General features: G+C 43.9%; 1 protein-coding gene across 4 annotated transcripts in view; it reads right to left on the bottom strand.

Annotated features, from left to right (window-relative positions):
• The window catches only part of PDZK1 (PDZ domain containing 1), a 32,086-nt gene that overhangs the window by 9,711 nt on the left and 9,100 nt on the right, over window positions 1-13,275 (bottom strand). For all 4 annotated transcript variants that reach the window (XM_021089949.1, XM_005663535.3, XM_021089948.1 and 1 more), the window contains 4 exons: window positions 5,088-5,304; window positions 4,070-4,316; window positions 1,789-1,925; window positions 768-963 (listed from right to left, as the gene is read on the bottom strand). In XM_021089949.1, coding sequence (XP_020945608.1) covers window positions 768-963; window positions 1,789-1,925; window positions 4,070-4,316; window positions 5,088-5,297 — 790 coding nt within the window. In that variant the 5' untranslated portion in view covers window positions 5,298-5,304. The remainder of the gene's footprint in view (window positions 1-767; window positions 964-1,788; window positions 1,926-4,069; window positions 4,317-5,087; window positions 5,305-13,275) is intronic.

The following is a 13,275-nucleotide window of genomic DNA, read 5'->3' as shown; positions in this document are numbered from 1 at the left end:
TCTATCTTCGGTTGTGGACATATGTGTCTTATCTCCTCTGCTAAACAGAAGGCTCATTGACTGAAGAATTCTTGTCTGATTCGCTTGATATTCTCAAAGGCCCCAAGGGTGTTTTTAATATAATATGAACCAAGTTAATATTTCATAACTATATACATATAATACAATGAAAAGAAACTAGCAGCTTCTGGGTGAATAAGAGTTTGCATGGCCTGAACCAACACTTTTTTTTAATGTATTCAGCTTCCATAGGAGGACCACTGTCGTTTCTTTATTGAATTACAAGGAATCAGAAAGACTCTTCTATTCAAGTCCCAGATCCCAGCCCACACCTCTGCCTCAGATCTAGTGGTGTTGGCTCACAGCAGTTTCTGAGAGCCAAACTTGCATGAACTTCTCAACTTTGCAGTCTGTGACTCCATGTTGACAGCTTGAAATCAGACATGGTGGGAGTATTTACACCACAAACAACAACAACAACAACACATGCTACAAATTGGGGCTTTTTCCCCCAAGAGAGCCAATTTACCAGCATACTACTGCCCAGATCCCAAATTCTGCCTTATTATTCTGCTATGGAAACCGAGGGCTGCCCATCATCAGGCCACCACATAATGTGGAAACTGACCCAGCTATGCTTTCTAGTTTCTTACTGTCTCCTCTATGAATTTGATGGGGAGTGGGGGCCTAATGGAACGCAGGAGTCAGGCTGGGATAAAGAATTGGATGGTTCCACTGCCAGGTTTTCTGCTCTTCTATTGCCTTACCTTTCTGTTCTGGGCCTGCCCTCAAATAGAAACCATAGCCATTGCTCCCCTTCTTCATCTCCACAATCCGAGGCTGGTGGGGTAGCAGTTTCAAACTGGCTGTTTCTCTCTTGACTTTTATCTTCTGCTCACTATGGTACTTGTCAGTTTCCTTGTCCACCAGCAGGAACATAACACGGCTTCCGGACTTCTTCACCTGCAGCAACACATACAGGTGAGGACCAACCTCAATCTCCAAGAATGATGCTGGGAAAAGTTTCCAGAGGCACATAGTCTCTAGATTCAACAGGAAATATGGGTTGTAAGGCCGGAGTTTAGGCTGTAATACTGGCATTTATCATTTCTACAGTTGTTTTTCCCTTTGTTTTAAGTATGACCTCACCCACACAGATGCTAAGGGAACCCAGTTGTGAGCTGGAATTCAGAAAACTTGGAAAGGCACATAGGTGAAGACTAGGAATGGAGTTTGGAAAGGAAAAGAAAGTAAAGGTCTGCTTTGAAAGATCCTTCAACCTAGAGAAGATAAAGTAGGTCAATTTTCCAGGTTCCCTATGGCCCAGAGGAAGATGTCTGAGTGTTTTCCATGCATCACAGCACCATGCTGGGGCGTAAGATTTGGGATATAACGGGCCTTCCAGTTTGACTCCCCACGTGCATCTCGATATTCATCACCCACCTTGGTTATCTTCCAGCTTATATTGAAGCATTTTAGTAACATTGACTCAACACTGAATTTATTTTAAATTCAGAGGAGGATTCCAATCAGTTATAAATAAGACCCCAAAGATAAATCAATGGTTCTTAGAACATCTTTCTTTAAAACAACGTAAAATTGGCAAAAACCTTATCCACAAACCCTATACTAACACTGCTTGCATCACTAATGGGTCTGTGTGCTCTCAGTACAAAGATTTAGCTTCCCCTTATTATATTCCTCCCATCATAAACTACCATTCCTGCTCCCTGTCATTTCCAAAGAAAGTGGAATGAAAGATAAGAAAAGTACTCCTTTGGGATATACCTTTTCAACCACCTCCTCATGGCTGGCATCTTCTACATTCTCCCCATTCACTTCAATCAAGTGATCATCAGCCAGGACTCCAGCTTTCATAGCCACACCTTGAGGCTTTATATCAGTCATGTACACTCCCTTTTTATCTGAAAGAGAGTAGGAGGTAGACAAGCATCACAGCTCATTACACAGAAAGACCAACAGCAAAGGGTTTTCTCTCAATAAGATAAAGTTAGAACTTCGCATTTTAGAGCTAACTCAAAGAGCCTCTGGCTTCTGATCCAGAATTAAATTACAGCTCCTAGCACAAAGCTTGACACAGCCATTACTCAGTTAGGTTTTGTTGATTTGAACAGAATTTCTGGCTGTGATCATATAGTGGTTAGCACTTTATGTTGTGAATAAAATTTCTGAGCCCAATGAAATGCAAAGAAGAAATCTCAGGTGGCACTGGCCGCTTGAACCGGAAGGTACCCAATCATGCCTGTGCTGCATCACCACATCATACTCCCTGTCTTTGCATCTGTAGAATTAGAAGGCCTCTGCTCTATTCTGTCCTCTTTAGTTAATGCTGTCCCCAACGGTCACATCCCAATAGGTGATTAAATCTCACTGATACAGGCTAGAGAGGACAGAGGCCCAGGAGGAGAGGGCAGTATACACACACACACACACACACAGTCTTGAGTAGGTGGGGTGATTTAGGAGCTTCTTAAAGAAATGCTGTCAATTCTTTCAAGATACTACCATTTCAGCCTAGGCAAAGGGTAGCTTCATAACGACTAGAAAAATCATTTGTAAAGAAAAACAGTAGCTTAAATTCTGCTTCCTTAAACACTTAAACATTTCTCCTGCTACTGTGTTATATATTTGTCATAAAGAAAACAACTTCTCCATAAGCTAAGCTAAACCATTCACCACATACATTATACAAAGCCCAAATGAATAGAATCTGAATTAGAAAATTTTTTTCCATTTTACTGATAACCTCTAAGAAATGCCAGGCTTCCCTTGGCCACCTTCATCACTGTGTTGTAATAACTAACAAACTTGAGAAATACTTCTTATGGCTAGTTTATATGTCTCGCCACAGGTTAAATAAGCCTGCCTTAGAAATTATTTTATGTTTATTACTGGTCTGCTCTTTATAACTTACCAAATTATGACCCACTACCAGTGCCTCTCCAACACCAGAAAGAACGGAGAATGAACAGCATTAGAGATAGAATCAAAAGGCTAACACAGCTATGGTTGCAACCTAAACCCCAGTGAAACCATTAGAAAACTATGGTCAACTGAGCAGGGGTCAGCCTGCACCTCTGAAATTCTAGGAACAGAATTTCTAGTACTTTCTAAAAGGTTGGAGTTTTTCAAATCACTATATACCTCTCAGCTAAAGGTCAGGGAGGCACCTCAGAACTTGGCCACAGCTGAGGGTACTATGTAAATGCCACAGACAGGAGGGTGGGGGTTTTTTCAGTGCCCTCGGCAACTATAACAGTGTCCAATAACACAAATAGGTGTTCAACAATTTTTGAATGAGGAGCTCCCATTGTTGCTCACCAGAAAAGAACCCTACTCGTATCCATGAAGGTGTGGGTTTAATCCCTGGCCTCACTCCCTGGATTGCCATGAGCTGTGGTGTAGGTCCCAGATGTGGCTCAGATCTGGCATTGCCATGGCTGTGGCGTAGGCCAGTAGGTACAGCTCCCATTTAACCTTTAGCCTGGGAACTTACATATGCCACACCTGTGGCCCTTAAAAAAAAAAAAAAAAAAAAAAAAAAGGATCTTTGGAAAGACATAGCATACAGTAGAAAGTGACAGAACACTGTAAATCAACTATAATGGAAAAAATAAAAATCATAAAAAAATAAAATTTTCAAAAAAAAAGAGATAGTATTCTTATTCAGAAGTAGCTATTGTGAACAACCTCCTTTTCCTTGCCTGTTATTCTCTATCCTCCCCTCCACCTTCACTCTAAGGAAGCTGGAAAATAACAAAGGTTCACCAAGGGTTCCTCTGGCCTCAAATGCTCAGCCTAACAAACACTGGGGACAGGTGTACCCAGCATCCCCCCTAGCCCCCTCCCACTCACACAATACTGCTGTCCAACATTCTGATTCCTCTTTGCACAACTGTGCAAAGCATAGGAAGGGCCAGGGAAGGAAGGAGAGAAGCTGCTGTTGGATATCCATAGCAACTTGAAAAATTAGTCAAAGGAGTCGTTAACAGATAACAATATCTTTCTTCTGGAAAGCTGGTTGTCCATGCCTCACCCTCAGGCTCACCTTGGACAGTTTTCAGAGAAAAGCCATAGCTACTCCCCTCCTTCACCAGGTAGCAGAGCCGTGGCTGGGTCCAAGTCTGTGCTCCTCCATTCATCACAGAAGGTAGTTTCTTATCATTCAAACTCGACTCCTGACTTTGACCCAACTCTTTCAAATCTACTTGCTTTTTCATGGCTTTCTCATAGGAATCCCCATCCAGAACTAGTAAAGTCACTGAATTCCCACTCTTTCTGACCAGATCCACAACCTAGGAGGAAAAAAGGAAAAAGATAACTTTAACCAATAACCCTCTATCAATCACTGAAGGGTGGTGACTGGGGGGAGTGCTCACTATCTGGCTTGTTATATGGCTCTGGAGATTCCACTGGCTGACCCCTGACATCCAAATAGTTAGCGGAGTGCCCCAGCCATCTCTGCCCAGGCCCTCCCGAGATGCAGGTACACATGAAGCCGGGCCTCTAGCAATATTGTAACCAAGAGTGTAGCCCAAACCCAGCCCGGGGGACTTTTACTAGGACTGCTCCTTTCTAGGGATGGATGATTCCCTAGAGCACAACAGGTCTTCCAGGGTCTATGGAGACCGCATTCTATCATGAAAAGAGGCACCCACTCAGAGGCAGAGAGAACTGGGGTACGGCCAGACCCTCCCATATGTTCATTGCATGAACACAAGCTAAGTTATCTGAGCCTCTACCTCCTCATCTGTGAAATGGTAATATGTACCCCATGAGTTGGGATGAGGATTGAACAAAATAATGAATATGAAATTGCCTAGCATAGTTCCTGGCCTATAGCAAAATTGCAATACATATGAGACTTGACACTATTCAAATCTAAAAACAAGTTTTACAGTTCATGGTTAATTGTAGGAGACTCAATTTAGCTGGCAGAATACAGCCCTAAGGGTGCCCTGCCTTGCGAGTGGCAGCCAAGAAAGCTCCATTGACCCCCAAAACTATAGTCAGCAAAGAAGCAGGGGCTGAAGAGATTCCAAAAGAACCCCAAGTTTCCCATTTACCTGCATATGCTCTTTCTTGTCCACAAAGACACCATTGATCCTGAGAACTCTGTCTCCATCCTGCAGACCCGCCTTCTCTGCTGGGCTACCCTTCTCAACCACCCGGACCAGGTGGCCATCAGTGTCCTTCTCAATTCGCAGGAAGAAGCCATAGCTCTGCCCTTCCTGTTTAGACAGGTTACATTCTCGGGGCTTGAAGGAGGAAGCCATTTCTGTGCTGAAAAACAAACAGGCAAATCCATGGGAAAGAACATCAAATTGTGTTGATCTGTCCTCTATCTCCTAGAAGTCTTTTCCTCTAAATCACACCACATCTAGACTATTTGAGTAGCAACACCAAGGGTATAGGAGGTCACCTTCATGATTTCCAAAGCTATTTCCCCAAAGATGACCTTTCATTTGACTTTCAGACCCGTGTATTTGGCTGGGCACTGGACACCAATGCTTAATTTAAATAGCTCTGAAACCAAGTTCCTCCTGGTCCCCTCACCAAAAGAAATGAGTTCCAAATACATTACCTAAAAATTTTAAGAAAATCCAAGTCGATTTTCATTTAAATATTTGAAGGGCTTGCCAAGTTCTAGGCATTGAAGACAGATCTATACTTTGCCTCTCATACCATATGGGAGAACATATTTCGACAGAAAGATAGTGATGATTTGTGGGGAAGAACAGAGTGATAAGGGAGATGTAACAAAGGGTCTTGGGAATAGGGAGTGGGTGGGAGGCATTAAGAATGACTTCCTGAGAAATAGCTTTTCCAAGGCCTGAAGCATTAGTAGCAGTGGTGAGGTGGGGCAAGGAAGATCTGAAACAATTAAAAATCAGAGAAGCCAGGCCTCAACCACCTGACTTCACTGACTTCAGACACAGATGGAAACAAATATAAAAGTGGTTTTTTCAGGACCCTGACGTTCCAGTCAGAGCGAAGTAGGGATGCCTGGCAGCCAGGTCAGATTTCTGCACCCCTGAAGCCCCTTCTGTTGCCATCCATCCTGCCCCTCCTTATGCCCCATTGCAGGAGCAAGGTCCTGAGCCACCAAAGGAGGAAAGGCAAAGTGTGAAAACCAGCAGCTTGGGGCCCTGACACCCAGTTATTAAGGGCAAGATTCCTGCCAGTGGCCGGCCCCTCCTGGCTTAAGCTTGTTTTTCATAAGAGATTGAGAACGGAGGCCAGAACTGCTGGTGGAGAGCAGAAGGCCAGACTCTGCTGGTTAAACTGCCTGCAGGGCAAGCCCTGGTGCTCCCCTCGTCGCAGCTCCCCACCAGTAACTCAGAGTAGACCAGCTGTCTCTCCTGGAGAGACAGGAGCAGATGAGCACACAGGGTGTGGGGGTGAAGAGTGGAGGAGAGATGACAAAATGCTCCAGGCTCCCAAGAAGCCAGGCCCTGGTGATTTGAAATGGCCAACTCTGACCTCGGTACCTGCACAGCCATATGGTACAAATGGGGCACAGAGCCTCCCACAGCCCCATCCCTTGGCTCTTTCACTAGGTCTCAGCAGAGTCTGGCAGCCATGCCACCAGGGGCAAGAATGACTAAGCAGGCAGGGAAACAAGAAATAGGCAATGTTTCAAGTGAGACCTGAGCCCACCCCACTGAGGATCAAGGGCAGAGAAAAGGCAAGTGGCAATCACTGCCCACACCTGGGAGAGCGGAGCAGCCTTGCCACATCGTGACCAAGTGCCAGGAAGATGCTGATTTGAGAGGAAAGGAGGAGAGTAGGGAGCTAGGGGAGACAGGGCAGCACCAGGGTGGGGTTTCCTCATGTGCAAGCACCTGAGTGGCCCCTCAGACTCTGATCTTCCACTTCACTTTCTGCTGACCACCCAGCCTGCAAGCATCCATTCCATTTTCCAACTTGAATCCACCTCATCTATGTGCAAACTTACCCCCGGATCCCTATCAGCTCTCAATTTCACAGTCCTGAAAAGCTTTGAAGAAAAAAAAAAAAAAAAAAGCCCTCTGAAATTTGGAGGTAATTCTAGAGAAACCTCATCCAAATCCTACAAAATTCAAAACATGTCCAAAATAAAGGCCATTCGATGCTACCTTTCCATCAAGAGATGAGGCTGTGATCAGCAGATGAAAGTCTATTTATAAAATTCTTCACCCCCCGCCCCCTGGACACACACCCCAAAATGCAGCCCCCTCACACTCTGCCGTGTCAGCCCCGGGATCTTATTCTCTTTCTCAGGGATGGAAAGTGAAAGCTTCTTGCTGGTGGGTCGGTCCAGAGCTTGGGGAGAGAAGCAGCAAAGTTATCCTGTATTTCAATAGAGACCTGAAAGTCTGATATATAAGGCAAGACAAATCCCTGTTTCTGGGCCAAAATCTCAAGTTTTTTTTTGTTTGTTTCTTTAGAGTTTCAAAGAGCAGGACACAAATCACTCAGCTCTGAAATTAGGTCTTTGAAGCCTCAGGTGCTTGAGATCAGAGTTTCTTTTCACATCTACGGTTGAAGCCCAGAGAACTAGAGCCAGTTCACAGTCCCTATTCCCAGCCCCAGATCACCCCCTTCTACCCCATCTGCCCTCCCCACAGCTCAGTCACTATAGGGTGAATGCTGGCGCCCACACCAAATTGATGAAATATATAACACCTTCAACTGTAGCAAAGGAGAAAGCTGAGCAAAACCCCCAAAGCCTGGCCTTACACGAGGTTCTTGGGGGCCCTAAAGCTATGTGTTTCCTGTCCATCTTATAGAGAAGGGATTCACCTGGGAGTTGAGAGGGCAGGGCTCTGGTCCAGCTCCAGACCTGGGTCTGTCTAGTCTACAGCCTAGTGTTACACTGGCTCCTAAATCAGGGCCAGGACCAGTCACTTTAGCAAGACTGTCACTGCTCTGTGATGAGGATGCCTGGGACTATGGAACACAAGGCCTAACTAGGAAGGACCTTTGTATTTAAGGATACTGCTTCCTGTTTCTTCCTCCTTTTTTTTTTTTTTTTTTTTTTTTTTTTTTGCAAGTCAAAACCACAGTGAGATGGCACCTCACACCTGTCAGAATGGCTATCATCAAAAAGACCACAAATAACAAGTGTTGATGAGGATGTTGTAGAGAAAAGGGAACCCTTGTACACTGTTGGAGGGGATGTAGACTGGTGCAGCCACTGTCGAAAACAGTATTGAGTTTCCTCAAAAACTTAAAAATAGAGCTAACATATAAGCAATTTCACTCCTGGGTATATAGCCACAGAAAATGAAAACAGTAATTTGAAAAGATACACATCCCATTCACAATAGCCCAGACATGGAAACAACCTAAATGGCCATTGACAGATGAATGGATTAATAAATTGTGGTACATATACACAATGGAATACTACTCAACCATAAAAAAGAACAAGATAGTGCCATTTGCAACAACATAGATGGAACTAGAGACTCTCATACTAAGTAAAGTCAGCCAGAGAAAGACAAATACCATATGATATCACTTATATCTGGAATCTAATATACAGCACAAATGATCCATTCTGCAGGAAAGAAAATCACGGACATGGAGAACAGACTTGTGGTTGCTGGCAGGGGAAGTGGGATGGACTGGGAATTTGGGATTAATAGATGCAAACTATTGCCTTTGGAATGCATAAGCAATGAGATCCTGCTGTATAGCACTGGGAACTATAGTCACTTATGATGGAGCATGATAATGTGAGAAAAAAGAATGTATATATGTATGTGTGACTGGGTCACCTTGCTGTACAGTAGAAAATTGACAGAACACTGTAAACCAGCTGTAATGGAAAAAATAAAAATCATTATAAAAAATTAAAAAAAGATATACATCCCAATGGTAATAGCAGCATTATTTCCAATAGCCAGGATATGGAAGCAACCCAAGGATTCATCAACAGATGAATGGATAAAGAAGATATGATACATACACACATTGGAATACTATTCAGCCTTTAAAAAGAATGAAATTCTTCTATTTGCAACAACGTGGATGGACCTGGAGGGTACTACACTTAGAGAAATAAGTCAGAGAAAGACAAATACTATACATTATCACTCATGTGGAATCCAAAAAGTAAAACGAATGAATATAAAACTGAAATACACTCACAGATATAGAGAACAAACTAGTAGTAACCAGTGTGGAAAAGGAAGGGGGAAAGTCCTGATAGGGGTAGGGATTAAGAGGTAAAAAAACTATTGGAGTTTCCCTTGTGGCACAGCAGAAATGATTCCAACTAGTATCCATGGGGATGTGGGTTCCATCCCTGGCCTCACTCAGTGGACTAAGGATCCAGCATTACTATGAGCTGTGGTATAGGTGGCAGACACGGCTCAGATATGGCATTGCTGTGGCTTAAGTTGGCAGTTGCAGCTCTGATTCGACCCATAGCCTGGGAACTTCCATATGCCACAGGTGTGGCCCTAACAAGCAAAAAAAAAGTACAAACTACTACATATAAAATAAACTACAAGGATATATTGTACAGCACAGGGATTATAGCCAATATTTTATAATAACATTAAATAGTATAATCTGGTAAAATATTTAATTACTATGCTATACACCTGAAACTAATAGTGTAAACCAATTATACCTCAATTTTTATTGATTTTTTATTATCATTGTTTTACAACGTCCTATCAATTTCTGCTGTATAGCAGAGTGACCCAGACATACAAATATATTTATACATTCTTTTTGTCACATTATAATCTCCATCATGTTCCATCACAAGTGATTAAATACAGTTCCCTGTGCCATATAGCAGGACCTCATTGCTTATCCACTCCAAATGCAACAGTTTGCATCTACTAAACCCATACCTCGATTTTAAAAATTAAAAATAAGTAGAGGTAATGCTTTTTTTAAAAAAGGATACTATTTCCTGTGTCCTCAGTCCCTAACCCCATCTACTTCCTGAGACAATCCAGAGATCAGAACCCTAGAGACAGAGTTCCCATCGTGGCTCAGCAGTAACAAACCCGACTAGGACCCATGAGGACACAGGTTCTATCCCTGGCCTCACTCAGTGGGTTAAGGATCTGGGTTGCCATGAGCTGTGGTGTAGGCAGCTACAGCTCTGATTTCAATCCCTAGCCTGGTGGCTTCCATCTGCCACACCTGAGGCCCTAAAAAGACAAAAAAAGAAAAAACCATGAGCATGACTGTTCCTAAACCCACCCAGTGCAGGAGGCAGGGCTAAGAGTGAAGGGATTTTCAAGCCACTTAGTTCATCAAAAGTCCTTGATCACCCAGAAATATCTGAGTTTCAAGGTCAATGGGAACCCGACAAGAACACAAAGCATTTCTCAATACAAAAAGGAACACGGAGTTCTCCAAATTATTTCCTGCTCCAAAGCAGAGTTATTTGTCTAATTCCCATAAGCTTCCAGGTATTACTTTATAAAAGAATCCTGAAATTGCTATACCTCAGCTAAAACACAAACCAAGGAAGAACAAATTCTTCTGAGGGAGGAAAAAATGAGTCCTGAAAGAGTGAAGTCAGCAAGAATTTAGAGGATCTTCATGCACCGCCTCCGTCCTGGGCGAGGTCTACCCACGCCCATAGGCAGGGGCTGGTTTCACCTGAGGACACAGAGCTACTTAAGACTGTAAATCTATAGACCATCAGGTGATGCCAGCAGTAGTCCATTTAAAGACTCCCCAGGAGTCGGGCATGCTGCATTATCTCATTTAATCCTCACAATCGCCTTAGAGTTTAAATCTCAGCCCTAGTTTGCCTTCACAATCACCTGCAGAAATTGACAAAAACAGATGCCCATTCCCTGTTAGTAGGCCCTCAGATCTACTAACTCAACCACAAGCTTGAAACCTGAGCATAAGCATTTTTAGGATCCCCACCAGTTCAAGAAACCAGTGCTTAGAACCACCCTTGGCTGCTCCCAGCCCCTCTTCTCTCCCCTCAGTCTTGGAATAAGGCCCTCATGGGCCAGAGAAGAAGGTCAGGGCTGGGTGGATTATTAACAGCTGCCTTCAGATTACCTTTACTCAACCAGAGAAACCATGGTGGCAGCCTGGTGACGAAGGGTCTTCAGGATCCAGCTCTTCCCACGGTCCTGCCCGGCCAGTGTGGGAGACTGTGCCTCTGCTTGCCTCGCCACATTCTAGTTTTGAGCCAGGCAAACGGAATCAAGCAATGAAGACAACTTTTCTCAGCTGCCATGGGCTCTTTATCCCATGAATGAAGTCCTCCAAACCTAACCCTCTTAAGAGCTGAAGCCATCTCTCCTCCTCCATATGGGTGAAAACCTGAGTTCTATTCCTGCCTGAGGCCAGTTAGATTCTCCCATTAGCATACTGGGGTAGGTGCAGCTTGTTTAGGATCATAAATGCAGTTTCCTCAACTCTGCAATGAACATCAAGAAGACACATCACCCCAAATCTGATTTTAATTGCCCATGCCACAAACATTTGCCTCACACTTGTATGCAAAACGCTGTTAAGTGGTTGATGGGATAAAGTCAACGCCTCTGTTCTCAAGTGACTTTATAGTTAAACAGGGGTGAAGGAAAAGTTTTACTACAAAAAACAGCTACCACAATGAGCAGAGCATAAAAGCCAACAGTCCTATAGCAGGGGACAAATTAAGGAAAGCTTCACAGGGAGTTCCCATTGTGGCACAGTCATAAAGGTGGGGCCTGGCATCTCTATACGAAGACACAAGGAGTATATGTACACAGCAAAAAGGCGCTGTGAAGACACAGTAAGGCCACCATCTGTAGACCAAGGAGAGAAGTCTCAGGAGAAACCAACTCTTCGGACACCTTAACCTTGGACTTCCAGCCTCTAGAAGTGTGGAGAAAAAAATTCTGTTTAAACCACATGGTATTCTGCCATTGGTGTTCTGTTCTGGCACTAGGAGACAAATAAATCTTTCAAGTAATGTTGCCCACTTGGGCTGGATGTTAGGAAGGGAAGAGGTCCAAAAAAAAAAAAAAAAAAATCCAAAAAACAAAAAGACTCCAGTGGTTCATGCCTTTGTGACTGGTAGAAAAGTAGCGCTATTAAAAGATGGTATAGTTGGGAATTCCCGCTGGGGCTCAGCAGAAACGAATCTGACCAGAATCCATGGGGACACAGGATCAATCCCTGGCCTCGATCAGTGGGTTAAGGATCTGCCATGAGCTGTTGCGTAGGTCGCAGACTCGGCTTGGATCTGGCATGTCTGTGGCTGTGGTGTAGGCCAGTGGCTACAGCTCCAATTTGACCCCCAGCCTGGGAGCTTCCACATGCCGCAGGTCAGCCCCAGAAAAAAAAAAAAAAAAAAGACAGGAAAATAAACAAACACACTTATAGGAAAAAAAAGATGGTATAGTTATGAGGAATGATATGGCAAGGTCATAAATCAGAAGAATTGGCAGTACATTCTGCAAGTAGACGCAAGCGCAGGCCTGGAGCTCAGGAGGTGATAGACTAGAGTTGGCCCGGCAGTGAGAATGTGAAAGGAAGAGGGCCAAGAATAAAGCCCTGGGCAATATCTGTACCCAGGAGACAAGAAGATCAAGCAGAGGAGGAATAAGAAGATCAAGATTTTACAGTGTAGACCAAACTAAAAGAAGAATTTTAGCAAGACAGGAAACTTACCAATGCAAAATGACGCTAAGAGGAAATTCCCATCGCGGCTCAGTGGGTTAAGAACCCGAAATAGTCTCTGTGAGGACACAGGTTCCATCCCTGGCCTCACTCAGTGGGTTAAGGATCCAGCATTGCTGCAAGCTGCGGCATAAGTTGCAGGTGCAGCTGGGAGGATCCGGTATTGCTGTAGCTAAGGTGTAGGCCGGCAGCTGTAGCTCGGATTCAGTCTCTAGCTCAGGAACTTCCACATGCTGCAGGTGCGGCCCTAAAAAGAAAAAAGAAAAAAAGAAAAAACGATGCTAAGAGGTAAAGAGAATGAAAACAGAAAAGGCAATTAAGTCTAGAAAATGGAAATCCAGGGAAAGGGACTAAGGGAGCAAGCAAGTAAATACTAGTAAAGAACAGAGGCGATGAGGGTCTTTATCTTGAAACAGATAAATGAGCGTTGAGACAGCATCTCGCGGGGAAACCAGGGGTGATGAATGGTTTTAGTTTTCATGTGGGTATAGCAAGGGGTAATATGGAGACTATAGGAAGTAAGTGTGGCCTGATGAGATGGAATGCGTCTACTAAGGCAGGAGAGAAGTGGAAAAAATGAGATAACCGGGGAGATAAGGTCAACTTCCC

Source organism: Sus scrofa, chromosome 4 (genome assembly GCF_000003025.6).
Source record: "Sus scrofa isolate TJ Tabasco breed Duroc chromosome 4, Sscrofa11.1, whole genome shotgun sequence".
NCBI lineage: Eukaryota > Metazoa > Chordata > Mammalia > Artiodactyla > Suidae > Sus > Sus scrofa.
The sequence above is the reverse complement of the archived record's forward strand: the minus strand, read 5'-3'. Positions and strand labels throughout refer to the sequence as shown.